Source organism: Falco peregrinus, chromosome 4 (assembly GCF_023634155.1).
Source record: "Falco peregrinus isolate bFalPer1 chromosome 4, bFalPer1.pri, whole genome shotgun sequence".
NCBI classification, from domain to species: Eukaryota; Metazoa; Chordata; class Aves; order Falconiformes; family Falconidae; genus Falco; species Falco peregrinus.
In genome coordinates this window covers 95504139-95521098 of record NC_073724.1, presented here as the reverse complement: position 1 = coordinate 95521098, position 16960 = coordinate 95504139, and the positions used below count along the sequence as shown (strand labels likewise).

Below are 16960 nucleotides of genomic sequence, written 5' to 3'. Positions count from 1 at the left end.
TCACAATCACAATGGGAAATTTCTAGAAATGAATGGCAAGGGCCCAGCTAAGCCAGCTAGCTGTTTCCTGTTCCACCAGCCAGAATACACAAAACACCTTCATTCTCCTCCATGAGAAAACTTGTGGAGTCTTGACAGTCATTTTAAGAGTATGTTGCCAGCCACACAGAGCATGCTACATGGAGGACACAACTGTGGTGGAAGCCACCTTTGTGACAGGCAGCACCCAGAACGGCTTCAGAGGTTAAACCCATTCCAGTAGCTCAGCTGTTGTTGGTTCTTGCTGAAAGGACAGCACAGCCTGGGTGAGCCTTTTCTGTGGAGTGGTGCATTGGTTTGCACGCAGAACCATAGGGAAAGACTGGTCCCATGTGCATGCTGCTCCTGCAGACGTGAGATACTCGTTTGGGCTCTACACAGTTTAGTCAGTAGCTTATGGCACAGATTAGCGAAGGGCAAAAAAACTGGATTCCAAGCTGTAACCTACAAGGAACTACATACAATGTTTGTATCTTTGGAAGAGAAGGTTAAACTGATCTGCCAAGATAAATGACGTACTGCCAACTGAAAAGCTTCATTATCTGGTCTAGAGCTGTCTGCCATTAGTGTGACACCTGTATGTAAAGAGATAAAACTGTTGCAATTAGCTGTGATTTTCACCCACGTACTTTATGTCTGCTTCCAACCAGAGTTAGTTCAAATTATTGTTTAGGTTTGAGACCAGTCTGGCGGCAGCAGCAGAAGCTTAATAACACAGAGGTTGGTTTGTTTGTTTCTTTCTTTCTTCCTTTCTTTATTTGCCTGCTACTGTGTGCATTACATTTCTAAAAATGCCTGCACAGCATCTTCCACTACTGGAAATGTATTAAAGGTAAATTATACATCTCATCTGGACCAGTGGAGATGGAATATCACAGGAATTAGGGAAGGTGCGAACTGTACCACCCAGTCAGTTATTTATATTAAGAATCCATTAAACAAAGTATTTAAGCAATGAAATATCTTGCTCATTGTTAATGTCCTGAATGTGAGGAAGCTCATCACCTAAAGTTCTCTGGAGTCTGTGGTTATACTGCATAATTACATAATAACCACACAGTCAATGCCTATCCAGCAAACATTTTAATTTTGTTCTGTCATAGAGGAATACAGTGGTCCTATACTGATTTATCAAAAAGAAAAATCATGATTCAATACCCTCTTAAATCATGAGATTATTTTTTTAAAAAAAAAAGTTTTTCAGGAAATAAGAAATGTTTGCTTACCAGAATTTGAGATTTTTAATTCATATTTTCCAGCAACAATATGGGTAAATACTTAAAATGTCATAATTACTTCAAAATCATGACTCATCTGAAACCAGTGGAGTTACATGAGTAACTGTGTAAGGGAAGCATACTCTCAAGTCCTGAATTAGGGTATCAGATTTCTTGTTTCATCAATTAAAGGCACTTACATGCTACAACCAGTGTATCTGGAATCCCAATTACATTCTGTGCTGCAAGAAGTTTGGCCAGATTCAAACACTCAGCTCTAATTCTATCTTTCTCTGATGTTTAGCTCCATTCACTCACTGATCACAACTGTCAGCAATTCAATTTCCCATTTTTGTCTTCAGATTCCTCCAGTTTAGGATATGATGCACAGAGACTTCAGAGGAGACAGATTTACCCTGCAATGGTTAGCAACATCACAAAAGATCACTCTGTCACAAAATCAGAGAAAAACCAGGCGTCACTACACACCATTCTCTACTTTAAATAAGCCTAGCTCTGTGATTCAGTCTTCTATGTCTAAAATAATAATACATAAGTGCTTTGAAGGATTAATTACTCCTAAATGTGCTGAAATATTCATATAGAATATAATGTATAAAGACATGTAACTGTTCATTGCCACAAATGTAAACAAAATCAATTTCAGAGCACAGCATAATAGTAAAGAAAAAAAGTCCACACAAGAGAAATTCAGGAATTTCAAAACACTCATCCATCCAAAACAACAAAGCCAAATGAAAAATTCCAACATAATTTGGGAAAGCTAGCAGTGTAAAAAGTTTTGCTCATGTCCGAAGAAATAACACAAAACACTTTTGAACCAAAAATTTTGCTGTTGCAAGGAAACTTGAGTCATCAAACAATCACAAGGGGTGCCCTTATTTTCAGAAAGGCAGGAGGAAAATGAAATGCCAAATTCAAAGAGTAAGAGTACAGAATTATAACCATTTTGCACAGCAAACTTTACAGCTGCCACACAATTAGAATGGTCAAACACATGTTTTAGGGCTTAATTAGCATACTACTGAGTTTCAAATCCTGAGGTTGCTCCTGGCAAGCTGAAACAGGGATGAAGTAGGACAGTCTGCTCTGCTCCTCAGGTCATTACTGTACCAAACTCTAGCAATAAACGACTCTTTCTAGGCTTAAAAAAAAAAAAAAAAAAAAAGTCTCTTTTTAAGTCCTCAGTAAGGACTACCCATGAGGGAAGCACCCAAGTCTCCTGCTGTGCATAAGTGCCATTCTACCATATTTGTGCAATGTTCCCAGTTATTTTGAGGTGCTACTGGGACCAGACTCAAGTGCATTGACTAACATTTGATTCAGAGACAGCAGTAGTAAATGTCTGCTGCATGAATCCAAGAACTGGGTATTTTTCACTACTGCAGATGTCCCTTGTCTTTTATGCCAACAGGACCATTATGGTGATTTTTTCCCTCTCCTTCACGATGACAAATGCCAGCACAATCAAAATTTGGAATTTTTCCATGTGAAAAACAGAAACAGAAGAGTGCTAACCTGATCAGCTCTGCTATGCTTTCAGCTGTGACTGTGACTAAAAAACTGGCCAGGCAGGCCACCCTGCTTATGGAAGAATAATACCAGGTGCATCACAGTAACATAAGAAATACCTGAAATAAGCCTCATGCTATGAAAGAGGGAAAAAATGGGGTTTCCATACAGAATATGCTGTACAATACTGCAGGCCTTTTCTCTCTGCATTTTAGAATGCCATCACTGATCTTTTTGTATGAGTTTAATTACAGCCTCACTTTAATGCTGCCAGTAATAAGGAACTATTAGTACTGCTCTTAAAAAGGCAAAAAGCTTTGTTAGATACTGAAAAGAGCTAGGGATGCTCTTAAAAATAATAAAGGACAGTCAAGCAATCACGTTTGCTCTGCCAAGAGCTTTTAAGATGTAACCCAAAGGCTTGAAGCTTCATTACCAAAACATTTTTCCTGTTGCCACTTAGAAAAATTCTGCTGAAGTTTAATGACTAAAGTGTAGGTAGTGAAACTGCAACAATAATTGCATGCTTAAGAATTAAAATACAAAGTAGTTCTACTTTATTTGAAGAGATTACTTTAAATACTGGCACTGTTTTGGATCCTCAAAATACACAGATCAGTGCCACTGAAGAATACATAGAGATTTTTACGGAACCCAGACTGTGGATACAAAGGTTCATCTGAGAGTTCAAATTTAAAATAGCAACATACCAATATCAGGAAACATAATGTGTATACAGTGTTTAAAAGAAACAACCCATCCACAAGATAGGCTCTGAAGAATCCTTAATAAAGTGTTCTGTTTTTCTTTCATTTCTACCCATTACCAGCGCCTAAAGTAGCTGGCAATGGTGCTGTGCTTCTAAACCGTGCAGGCAAAGTGGCGGTCAACACAGGAGCTGTGGTAAGCCAGCCTCTGAAAGAGTTACAATTGGAGGTGTTCTGTCTTCTCTGCTACAGTAATAAAGCTTGTAGAATATAACTTTAAACTGTAAAGGCACTCTACCGTATGGTATCATGTAAGAAATCAGACTGGCTAGCAAACTACGCTGTTGGTCTTTCTAAAAGCCAAATGAAAGGCATGTTCAGCTGTACCAACATCAGACTACTTGAGAAGTTCTTTTTGCTGCCTATATTGAATGGGCATGCTCTTGGATGGAACTGTATCTGAGATTTATTGGTTTGGGTGTTGATACAATACTTCAGGTTACATCAGCATGCCTTTTTCTTCTTCCTGGCTGAGAGGTCAAAAATGTTCCAGGATTGTCTGTTTTCAATGGCTGCCGTGTAGTCAAAAAGTTAAAGAATCTACTTAGCGTACAAAGACATTAAACATTCTCCAAGGCTTCCAACATCCTGGCACACAGAATCACTGATAAGAACCAGAATGGAAAGGGTCAGAGATCACCAGAACAAAGATGGCAACTAGAAGAACAATTCTGTCAGGCAAAGGATCACTTACATTAAGTGCCATTAAGACGACATGCCAATCTGGGTTTGGCACAAATACCTTCATTTTCAATTTGGAAACGCTCCGTTAAATTTGGTGGTGTTTTTTAAATGATTGGAAGTTCTTGGCATTGATATTAAATTAGTGCTTTAGTTTGGGAAGTTGCTTCACTCCTAAAGTCTTTTTAATTGATCCTTTTTGAGGATTAACCTTCTTCGGGTTTCCTGGAACACTGTACCTCCCTCTGAAATAAAATGGGTGAAGTTAGTTATCAAGTGTCACATTCCTTGTAAGCTTTAAATGCTATAAATTTACATGCTTTTTATATTTACATAACTGATTACTATTGTGAATTAATAAAGCTGACTGAGGAAAAACCAAGTATATTTCTGGGTTTGCAGGCTAGCAGAGCATCTATTCTGCATACAAACTCCCTCCTCATCTCACTGTTCCTGACTGCTTCCTGTTACCTAAATGATGGCGTTTGAAGAACGTGAACAGAATACTGAACACCTGCACAAAGAGAACGATAACTGGCTAAGGAGACATTACATAATCCCCATTAGGAAATGGAAAACCACTTCACGTCAATGTAGTTACAATTCTCTGCAGGTATTCCACTCTGCTCTGGAGACCATGCTCTTGAGCCCATGATCTTACACAGGAAATGCTGCTCACCAGACTTGTGCTCCAGACCCTTCACCAGCTTCACTGCCCATCTCTGAACATGCTCCAGCACCTCACTATCTTTCTTCAAGCAAGGGGCCCCAAACTGAACAAAGGATTCACAGTGCAGCCTCACCAGTGCCCAGTACAGGGGGATGGTCACTGCCCTTGCCCTGCTGGCCACACTGTTTCAGACACAAGCCAGGGTGCTGTTGGCCTTCTTGGCCACCTGGGCACACTGCTGGATCATGTCCAGCTGGCTGTCAGCCAGCACCACCAGGTCCTTTCCCTCCAGGCAGCCTTCCAGCCACTCTGCCCCAAGCCTGTACCACTGCAAGGGATTGTTGTGACCTAAGGGCAGGACCCGACACTTCTTGTTGAACTTCATGCAACTGGCCTCAGCCCATCGGTCCAGCCTGACCAGACCCCTCGGCAGAGCCTTCCTGCCCTCCAGCAGATCAACAGTCCTGCCCAGCTTGGTGTCACCTGCCAGTTTACTGAGGATGCACTCAAGCCCCTTGCCCATAGAGATATGGAACTACTTCTACTTGGAGCTTAGAAGATTAGAACCCAAGGCCCCAGTTTGCTCAATAATTGATTATTCAAATAAATCCATTACTCAAAATCAATTGATTAATCTGTAGATCACTGTAGAACTGGACCAAGCACACACTGTGTGTCTGTGTGGAATTCTGCAGGCAGCAAAACCTCTTTCCACCCAAAACCAGTTGGAGTTACAGACTTGGAAGCCAGGTAGCTGCAGCCAGTGCAGTGTTGAAACTGAGCTAATAAGCCACGTTTATGCCCGAGTAAAACAGTAAGGGCTCATGACGACATTAAATTGGCTGCTCAGATTTCATCAGAGACATGAGTCATCAAGACATTCATGTTTTTCCCGACCGACAGCTAGCTTTTCTTCTTCTTTTCCTGTGAAATTCTGTAAGAAAGACCTTTACTGAACTTGGCTTCTAGGTCTGAGTGGCCAGGAAACTGAATGCATTGACAATTAGTGTTCAGAATTGCTACTCAAAAATGTTTTGGTGTTGCTTTAATATGCTGGTTGGGTTTTCCAAACCTGCACCTATAGTTAAACTTTAAGCATAGTTTCTTAGTATGGTTTGGAATCCAATGAAGGCAGACATTTTCTGAAAGGTCAAGAGAAGTGAGAGAAAAACTCTGGACAGAAAATTTTCAAATTATTCTCAAGAACATGTTTATTTTCAGTCATGCAGGTCTTCCCTCATTTGAATAAAAATATTTCATTAATGTCAGCTTGAATGAACAGCCTTCAGGCTGTAAATCAAAACATAATTAAAAAGGAATAATATAACAATGGCTGTGCTAACCTTGTGATGATCAAAGGGTCCTTACTTACATTCTAGTGTTTCCTTAAAATACAAACTATGCCAAATCCCCATTCTTATCTCCATGTTGCCAACTAAAGCCAAAGTTTGACCTTAAAGTCCTAGTTATAAAAGCCAGTGCTTTGTAAACCATGTTTTTTGTTAGTAAGGGCAATTTAAAAGATGAAAAATTCCCTTCATGTGCATAAAGTACTTTGAAAAATTAAAAAGAATCCCCTGAGGGAAAATGCGTTGAAAGGGGATATTTTGTTACAATATGCATCTTCTGAGACGAGCAATTACAGGGCACTATTTTATTTTACACTATTTTCTTTTGTTTGATATAAAGAAAATTACGGAAATGTACTGTCATATAATTTCAGCATAAGTAATGGTCTACTAAAATAAATAATAAAAAATCCCCAGATAATCACAGTTCTAACCCTCAGCAAATCTCAATATCTGGCTGATGATATTTAACCTTCCAGCAGAGACAGTGAATTCTAGTTCTAGCTTCCTGACCTTCTCCACATGAAGTATGTTAAACATCACTGGGACCAGAAGCAGCAGCTGGTGGGGTCTGATGTACCCCCCAAACCTATACATGCTTTTTTTCTGTATTAAGAAACTTTAGTTATAGTCTTTAATTCATATTGTACTACATTAATTCATATTCTTTTAATGTCATCTCCTCGAGCATTAAGATCCAGTGTTCTGATTTCTGAAATCCTGTGATTCTGTGCTTACACAGAATGAAAGGATAAAGCTAGTCAGCAAATATACCTACACAATTTCATGCTTATAATTTACTCATTACATTTGCTGAAGTTCCCAATATATATTGTGTATGCTCGTTTTGATAATATTGGTAAGTGGGTTTATTGGTAAGAGTATTTACTGTGAGATACTAAATACACAGAAAACATACTAGCTCAGGAAGTCTCCAAACAAAGTATTTGGGAGAGCTCCAAAAGCAAATATTATATCTGCCTGCTTACATACTTTTGTTTGTTGGCATCTACTTATGGCCGCTGGAGGCAGGATACTGGGTCCAACACAATTTTGACATGAATCCCTATATTCTTCGTATTTTATATTCTCAACATTTTCAGTCCAGCTGAAAAATAAACCTCCTCCAATTTCAAGCTCTCCCACAAGCACTACAATCAGAAATTAATTTTATTTCTATGTAGCTCAGAGAGGGTGGGCTCTTTTCAAATTTAAATTTATAACCCATGTAACTAAACAGAAATCTGTTAAACAATGAAGTCTTTATATGTTGTCATCTAAAATCACTCACATTATCATCCACAAAAAGCTTTACAACCTCTATTAGCTAAAAAGGACCAAGCAAGGCATTTATTTAATTGAATCACTCTTAATGGACTAAAGGGTATACTTGCTATTCTCAACTCTGCAGTAATACAGAAAAAAATGATCCATTTTAAAGGCAGGTTGAAAGAGAAGGACATCAGAGGTATTGTAAGATTTCAGAAAGGCCACTTGAATACATCTATTTTCAATATTGCAACATACTTAGTATTAAATAAAACTGATTGAAAAACAGTATCAAATATTATGTTAAGATTAATACTTTGTCAGTAGAATTATGCTCAGTGCTATTTACCATGAACAGAAAGTTGCAATATTCAAAACACAGTATTTAGCAAAAAATAATAAACCAGAAAACAGAGGAAATATAAAGAAAGTTTACCTTAGTATCTGGTTTTCTCTCTTGCCAGTCAGAGCATTTGTTTTTTGCCTTTCAATGATTTTAAGTGTAGCTGAGGTCTGCAATAGCCAATTTTTTTACAAAACAAGTTAAATGCTAACAACAATCACAGTTAAAGAAGTAAAATATTTCCAAACTAATTTTGACCCGCTATGGCCTTATCACCATAAAGTACTTTAAGCACATATTATACTGATGCCTTGTTGATTTGGAGAATTGAACACATGCCAAAATCCCTTGCTGTGCAAAAATACCATTATTTATTGAGCTGAACGATCAGAGAATACGTAATTTCAATCAGCATGTTTTTGGTCATGCTACCTATAACTCCACATTTTCAATGAAGAAGGATTATTTTTCCTAACATACCTCCCTGAATAAGAAACAAATTATAATCACTTAATTGTATTTTTGAATGATTAAACAATTAATTAAGGACAGGAATTACTTGAAAAAAACATTAACACAGCATGGAAATCTCTGCATACTCTAGAAGTTTACTTTACTGGACACATAGAAAAACCCCTCGGTTGTTACCCTGGGTCTTGCATTTAACAGAATCCAAGCAGGACTAAATCACTTGGTTCCCTCGTTCCTTAGCTCCAAGGGTTCCCTTCTCACCCAGCTGCCTTCACCATGTTTACCATTACTTTACTGCATCTCAGAGGGACAGGCATACTGTGGGCAGAAAATTAGAAAATGCAGAAAGTTTAGGGCTTGCCTGGCTGCTGTGCACACTTGGGTATCAAGTGTAAGTGAATAAAGTTTTCTCAGCCCCTTTAAACAGATCCATCAGGAACATGTAATAAATACTTAATATATCATGATTATCATGTATCGGCTACATCAGATCAGTGGAGGCTTTTTCAAAGCCTACAGCTAGATTTTGGGGCTACCTAAACAAGGCTCAAGCTTTGGATTATTACATTACATTAAAATGCTACATTTTATAGCATGTGTGAAAACATCTTGCGCTTGTGAGAAAAAAATTCTGGCACTAAAAAGAAGCGTGTCTCACTGCTTACAAGACAAAAGGTTTCTACTGTGCTTCCAAATATACAATGCACCAGGCAAGTGTTCTTGACCCAGTTGTAGCTGTAACTAAAACAGTCTTTTCAGAGTGCAAGCATAAAAATGGAATAGGATCTGCACAGATTTACCCTGTTGAAAGCAAGAAATTTTTTACACTTAAGGAACTCTAGTACTAAAGATGGTGACTAGTATAATTCATCGTCTTTCTAGGCAGATGTGATTCTGTGACACAAGGCAAGGCCTGTACTACGATTGCCTTCACCATTCTTTTAAATTATTACTTATATGAATATAGAGTGCCAGTATATACGATTATTGTCCTTAAAAGTCTCTTTGCTGGTAAAGTTTACTCCAGACCTATTCCAACTAAAACGAGCTGTTATTGCACAAGCAGATAATTGTGATTAATTGTGGGTTTTTTCTGCAAAGAATTCATAATCGCAAGTCAGAGTCTACTATACTAGTAAAAGGCATGAAAGAAACGGCCTTTTCAAAGTTCTGCTATTGTTCTTTGCTTCTTAAACTGATTTCCGAATAATATCAGAAAGTGTTTTGAGATTTGTGGAGTTCAAATCCCAAACCAACATTTTTTCAGACAGAAAACAAAACAAAAAAAAAGCAAGCATGAATACACCAGAAACCGTTGGTGCCTCTAGCATGACTTCCCAAGTTTGTGAAATCTTTAATTTATTTTAAAACCATCATTTACAATTTACTATATCCATATAGATCCAGACAAGGCAAACAACAAAAGCACTCAGAAGATATTTTGTAAAACAGCAGAAAAAGCGCTCTATTATAAAAAAGGTAATTAAAAGAAATGGCTGCTGAGAAGTATCTCTGCCTTCTGCTTCTGCCACAGGCTTCAGGAGGGATCCAAAACAAGCTAGGAAAAAAAATCCAAATACCTGGGATTTTTTTAACACCTAGTAGCGGAAACTTCCATTCTACAATTTTTTTAATATGTTTTTTTTTTTACTGTGGACTATAGAAAAGCACAAACATAACGAGGAAAAAAAGCCTAAAAAGACATTATATACATTCCCTGTAACAAAGAGTGTCACTGTAATATATAATAACAATATCCTGTAGTATATTTACTTTGGAATGTAGGGAAAATGTTAGCCTATGAGTAAATCCTTCTAACTTGACTACTACCAACATTACTGTGCAGACTTTAGAACAGAGAATTACAGCTGAAAAAGTCTGGACTGAATGTGAGTTTACTTCTGCCTCTATTGTTAAAATGAACTGTTAAAAGGGAGGGTGTATATACACAGACTTTAAAATAATATAAAGGAAACAATCAAATCAAATCCATACCTGAACAAGACCTGAAAAGGCCAGAGGAGCCACTGGTCCTTTTGTAACCAACAACCAACCATGATTAGGTTGACTGCCATGTTCAGATTAGCAATGTAAAACATCAGTGTCTGATCACACAAACAACTCACATAGGCTCTGCTCACAGCTCAGGAGGAGGGACTGATAAGTCCCTGGGAAATTCATTTCATCTTGATCTAGAACAGGTGTGATGGCTTGCACCTTAAACATGCTCCTCTCTCCATAGGTTACAGAGGAACCCTCTACAACTACTTTAGATTGGGTGTTTAACACTGAGAGATGATAGGGAGATTAAAGTGAAGAGTATTATTTTGCTCTCATATGATTCTGAAATCATGGGGGCAAATAACTGACTACTGAGAATAAAATGTGCTACCTACCTTGAGTGTCAGTGGCAAAATCCTAGTCCCTAATGCTCCATTTAAGCAACATGCCAGTGCATATACCTCACTTCAAATAATGCTTTATGCACATTTAAGTGCTTTTCTAGGCAGCTGAACAGAGGCACTCCTCTTACTAGCATGTTCAGCAATAAAATCATCTTTTCTTTCCTATATTCTTCCTCCAGCAGTTCCCAGTTTCATTGTTAATGCAAAGATATTAACAGTTATCGTGGGCATTTACTGGGGTTTTTTTTCTTGGTTTCATGCTGGAAAGTTAGTTTAAGCAATTCTTTCAGATTTCCCAGAGCAGCAATGAACCGTGCAAGAGAATCAGTTGCCCGCTGTGCAGACACATGGAAACACTGCTAATTACAGCCTTTCACCCCAGTTAGCTATGACAGGGATTCAGTGAGTCATTCTTGAGTATCACACTAAACTATTACTTTTACATAATTCAGAAATTAAGAGCTCTTTCAGAATAAGAAGTACTAGAAATCTTTACAGGTTCCTTCAGTTTGCAGTATCAATTTTTATGTATTACACAATGTGCAGCAATAAAATTTAACCTCTGATTTCACCAAAACAAGGTATCTTATCCTTTAGCTTATAAATTTAATTGAAATACATGCTGTATCATCATTCTGAGCTGGATGGCTAGTTTGTCTTTAAAAGAATAAAAGGAGAAATACAAAAAAGAGGAATTGCTACTTAAGGTCGGTGTCACTACTGCTAAAAATTTGGTTCTGTTCTTTTCAACTGAAACATTAAACTGGCATAGCACTCCTGCGACTAATGGATGGGCAAGTATCAGAAAATTGCTTCAGCTTTCTCAGTTAAGGGCACTGACTGTGCTTGGGAACAATGAAACACCAACTGACACAAAAGCAAAAATAGCATTTAAAAATAAATAAACTGTAGCAATATCTCAATTTCTAGCTCTCAAAATGTTTAAAAAGCAGCTTTTGTAATGGATTTGGTAGATGAATTAAGTGACAAAAGGCTTTGACCTAAGGTGTTAACAGATGCTGTTGCTATACTAAGAAAGCATACTGATTTTTAAAAGTTATTGAGTCACACATTTTTCTTACCTGTAAAATCTCTGAGAGGTATATGCGCCGCTCATTGTTAGCTTTGTGGTAAGCCTACAGTTGAAATAAGGGATATAGGCTAGAATTAAGCAAAATATTTTAAAAGCTTTTTTCCAGTGACATATTTTGTGAAACTATTCTATTGTCTGTTTGTCAGACAACATAATGGCTTTCATAGATTAGAGGCATACAGTGATTACAAACCTTTGCTTCTTGTTCCAGGCTAAGTTCATAGTCTTTTAGCTGATTCTGGAGCCTTTTCTTCTCTTCTTCTAGTTGTTTAAGAACCTCCTTTAAGGAACCCTGTGGTTACAGTAGATAAAATGATGTTTTATAAATATTTCCATTCTGTATAAAGATATCATCATCATAGTCCTTATTCTTCAAGCATTATGATGTTTGTCATTCTAATTGCTTCTTGTGCACTTTTTGTTTACATGGTTGTGCCTGGTACACTACAGAGACAAAGGCAATTAACCATATGCTACAATTATCAAGTTATGTGCTACACATTTCCACTGTGTTAAAATGATACAGATACAGTTTTCCACACTGCTGCTCCTTGATAGATTAGTAAAGTCACCCTGTGGTGACCAGCAAGAATTGCTCCTTACTGCTAACAAAAGTTCACTCTGATGGGTCCTTTTCGGTAGGAGGAAGATTTCAGATCTCACCTGTACATCCATTTCCAAACCACTTGCTGAGAGAGCTGCTGGACTGGCTGAAGAGGCACATGGGATGTCAAAGTAACTCATGACAGCTTGGCTAGAAAGCAGTATTTTGTGGGGCAACTATCTGTCTTAGGTGTGTAGCCATCTACCTTGTCTACAATTGGGATGAGCTAGACCAAGAGTGGTAGAGACTGTTTTTGATTACTGGCACTGGAAGCAGAACACACACCCAAGCAGGTGCTCCTCCATTTCTAACACGGGAAACTGCTTCTCTTTCATAAATTGATCCACTCCATCCACTAGAGACATTCTTACTGGGCGACTCTAAATGTAGATGGCTTTTTTATTTCCTTGTCTTACATTATTCAAGTTCAGTTTATAACTGTTTGTTTCTCTATTGAAATGATTTCTAAGATAACTGTTCTCCTTCCTCCCTGGTGTTTGCCCTCAGCATGAATAGACAGAAGACAGGAACACATTTTTTCAACATTCATTTTACTAGTATAAATAAGATGAGCTTTTAAAAATCGTTTTTCACACAGCTGGCTGTCCTTTCCTCTAATCATCAAAGTAACCCCTTTGTACATCAGGCTGGAGCTCAACCTTCTTACGGTTGGAGAACAGAACTGTATTGAGTATGTAGTACTCCAGAAGCCACCTCACTGCCCTGAACAATGTCAGTAATACTCCTGTAAACTGTGTACAGAAGTTTTAGGATTGCATTTTCCTTTTTCACAGCTGCACGGTGATGGCTCACAGTCAACAAGGGATCAGCTGGAATACCCAGATTCTCCTCTGCAGCATGTCCAGGTGATCAGCTCTCAATTCATAACAGAATTTATTTACTATTTCCTAAATCCCTTGGTCTACACTATTAAATTTTAATCCCATTTTAATAATCTAGTCTTCAGTGTTGTTCTTTTTCTAAACAACATCCAGATCCCATTATATTACACAATTGGTATCAGGAGAGATATCACAACCTATTTCTACTTTGTGTATCAAGGTCATGCAATAAGTGTTAAGATTACTCCTAAACTGGTTCTGGAAGAACTCTGCTTGTACTCCCCCAGCAGCCTCCTTCACTAGTCGCTGCTATTACGTTCCATTTTCCAGCTCTTTAGTCCTTCACAAACCTACTAATCTTCTTTTTCTCCAAATTAGTTATTTTCCATGTGACATGGTATCTTTATCAGAGGTCACAATGAACATGATTACTGTATTTATTGTGACAACAAATCTATTGTCTCATCACAGAATGTCAACAGGTTTGCCTACCATCCATTTTTCAGTCTTGTTCTGCATTATTCCTCTCTTTCTCTATCTTAAAACTAAAACGAAAAAAATTCTTTTCTCCAATGCACACAATGCCATCATCCACAACTTTATTAAAACCACTTGCTATCAGATCAGTGATGTAGCAAGCCTGTTCTTTCAGAATCCTAAGGTACAGATTACACATTTCCCTCAATTTAAGCATGCCCAGCTCCTTGAGTTTTCCTTAGGATTTAGTTACTGTCATTTCCTCTTCTAGGCACTGGCTGACATTAGATATTTCTTCCTTTGTCTTGCATTTTATTGTGTCTGCCTTTACTGAAAACTTAGGCAATATATACACATTTAATTTAAAATTAATTAATTCATGATAACTTGATCTGACAGTTTTTTTGACTGGCTTTTCTGCAATGTTCTTCTAGATTTTCAAATTCTAAAAATGCATTCCCTCCTTATTATCCAGTATTTTCTGACAAAAAGTGTTAACTATTACATCCACTGAGATCTGTGCCTCATCATTATTACTAGGCACTTGGGTTTTAGTCTTTATTTACAAGTATCACATACAATACAATTTCTGGAAGTAATCTAATAATATTATATCCAAATTAATCCATCCAAGTTTTATATTTATATCTATATTTGACTGTATGTATGGGATTCAGTCTAAGGTGAAGATATCTACATTTGAGTGTCCATTTGTGAAGCTCCTGCTAAGCATCACAGTCAATACAGCCAATGATGCACAGCAATTCATTCAGCTGAACAGCTTCAGAGCTCAGTTCGGGGGCCATCTGAGATGCCCTAGAGGTTCCAAGACATTGATGTGTGGCAGGTATGACACATGGGTTACGGGAGACACATGTCCTTTTGGAGCAGCGGTGGGCTACTCTGCACTGAAACATCTGCAAACCTCTTTGTTTACACAACTATTCCACAGAAGATGCCTGCTTAGATATATCTAGATAAAAGACTCTATACTCACTCAACTGTATTAATGAGACCTGTAGTAAGAATTCAAGATCTAGCCAAGAGGTAGACAGCTATATATAGAAAAGAAAATATTGGTGTCCTAATATTAGAGCCATATTGTTTCAATACATATTTCAATATTATTTCCCAATATTACTGTGACTAAAATTTGTTTTCCTATCGATCTCAAGATGAATTAACCCAAACAGATGATGAAAGAATGAACAACACTGATGTAAAAGTCTTTCACACCTGCAACATACCGTATCTATCTCTGTTTTGATCTTTCCTGCCAAATGCATACCTTTAATAATTATCCCTTCTTGTTTTCATTATCAGTGTTACTACATATCAGGCTAGTCAGGTTCTTCCATTTGTCTGCTTAGGCCCCCTGTATAAACAAAGTATCCTTTTCAAAAATTTTGTTTATTTTTATTTCTAACTCGAGCATCTCCCTAGTCAGAATAGCTGAATCCTTTCACTTCCTGTACTGATTACCTTATCATTGCCTTAATGATCAGTTATTTCTTCTCATGACCTTAATGCTTCACTATGCATTTATTTACCAGATTTTCCTGGTACACATGGAAAGGAAGATAATATGACTCTCCCCAGATATTCTCCCTTTCTTTTTTTCATGTATTTTTTTTAATTTCCCTATTTATCATGCAAACCTCAGATCCAGAAGGCCAGTGTCCTTATATCATCTATTTCTCAGAGAGGTTATGAATGCATGCTAATGGTAAAAACAACCCAAACCTAATATAAGCCTTAAGGGATCAATACTGGGTCTGGTCCTGTTTAAAATCGTCATGAATGATCTGGATGATGGGGCACAGTGTCCCCTCAGGAAGGTTACAGATGACACCAAACTGGGAGGAATGGCTGATAGGCCAGAGGGTGGTGCTGCCATCCAGAGGGACCTCAGCAGGCTGGAGACATGGGCTGACAGGAGCCTCATGAAGTTGAACAAGAAGTCCGAAGTCCTGCACCTGGGGAGGAACAACCCCATGAACTGATATATGCTGGAAGCTGCCCAGCTGGAAAGCAGCATGGTAGAAAGGGACCTGGGTGTCCTGGCAGACATGGGCCAGCAACGTGCCCTTCTTTGCAAAGGTCAGCTGTATCCTGAGCTGCATTAGGCAAAGCATTCCCAGCAAGTCAAAGGAGGCGATGCTTCCCCTCTACCCAGCCCTGGTGAGGCCATACCCGGGGTAATGTGTTCAGTTCTGGGCTCCCCAAGGGAGACATGGACATACTGCAGAGAGTTCAGTGAAGGGCCATGGGGATGATTAGGGGACTGGATCACCTCTCCTGTAAGGAAAGGCTAAGAGATCTGGGATTGTTCAGTCTAGAGGAGAGAAGGCTGAGGGGGGATTTTATTGATGTGTATAATCACCAGAGGGTGGGTGCAAAGAGGACAGAGCCAGGCTGTTTTCACTGGTGCCCAGTGACAGGACATGAGGCACTGGGCACAAGCTGAAACTCAGGAGGTTTCCTGTGAACATCAGGAAACACTTTTTTACTGTGAGAGTGACTGAGCAGTGCAATAAGTTGCCCAGGAAGGTTGTTGAGTCTCTCTCCTTAGAGGTATTAGAAAAACATCTAGACATCATCCTGGGCCACTGGCTCTAGGTGGCCTGTACAAGACAACCTCCAGAGGTCCCTCCCAACCTCAACAGTTCTGTGATTCTGTGACCTTCATTTTATTGTTACAACTGTGCCCTCCATCCCTCAGTCAGTACCTTGGCTGAACAGTTCAGTTTCCACTTTTCTGGGCATCCATCCAGCCTCCCACAGTATTATTCAGTCTGTTCCAGAGTGAACTTGAAAATACCATTTGTCATTTCTCCAAAGATTATGTCATTCTTATAAAAGCATTTTCATCTCAGGTCCATAACTTATATCCTTGATTTTGGACATCATCAAGCCATTCTATTTTCTCGATGTGTAAAGTGATAGTCCTACCAATGGTTTCTAACAGGGAGCCACCAAGCATATACATCTCTTACATTTACTTGTTTGAAATCTCCAGTCTTCTCCTTTCTATCATCTGCAACTCACTGTGTCTTTTATTCTTTTCATAATTATCTATAAAACACGTTACTTATTCAGCTTCAAATTTTATTTTTCATAAAATTTGCAGTAACATTTCTGGCTGTTGCTGTGAATTCCCTAGGAATGATTTCCATTGAAGTCAAGATTTTGCAGGAGCA

The 16960-nt window shown here is 38.3% G+C and overlaps 1 protein-coding gene across 2 annotated transcripts in view; it reads right to left on the bottom strand.

The window, feature by feature from the left end:
• Positions 1-2433: 2433 nt before the first annotated feature.
• Positions 2434-16960, bottom strand: part of CCDC169 (coiled-coil domain containing 169) — a 51377-nt gene continuing 36850 nt past the window's right edge. For both annotated transcript variants that reach the window (XM_055802994.1, XM_055802995.1), the window contains 4 exons: positions 12031-12129; positions 11827-11880; positions 7962-8038; positions 2434-4482 (listed from right to left, as the gene is read on the bottom strand). In XM_055802994.1, coding sequence (XP_055658969.1) covers positions 4380-4482; positions 7962-8038; positions 11827-11880; positions 12031-12129 — 333 coding nt within the window. In that variant the 3' untranslated portion in view covers positions 2434-4379. The remainder of the gene's footprint in view (positions 4483-7961; positions 8039-11826; positions 11881-12030; positions 12130-16960) is intronic.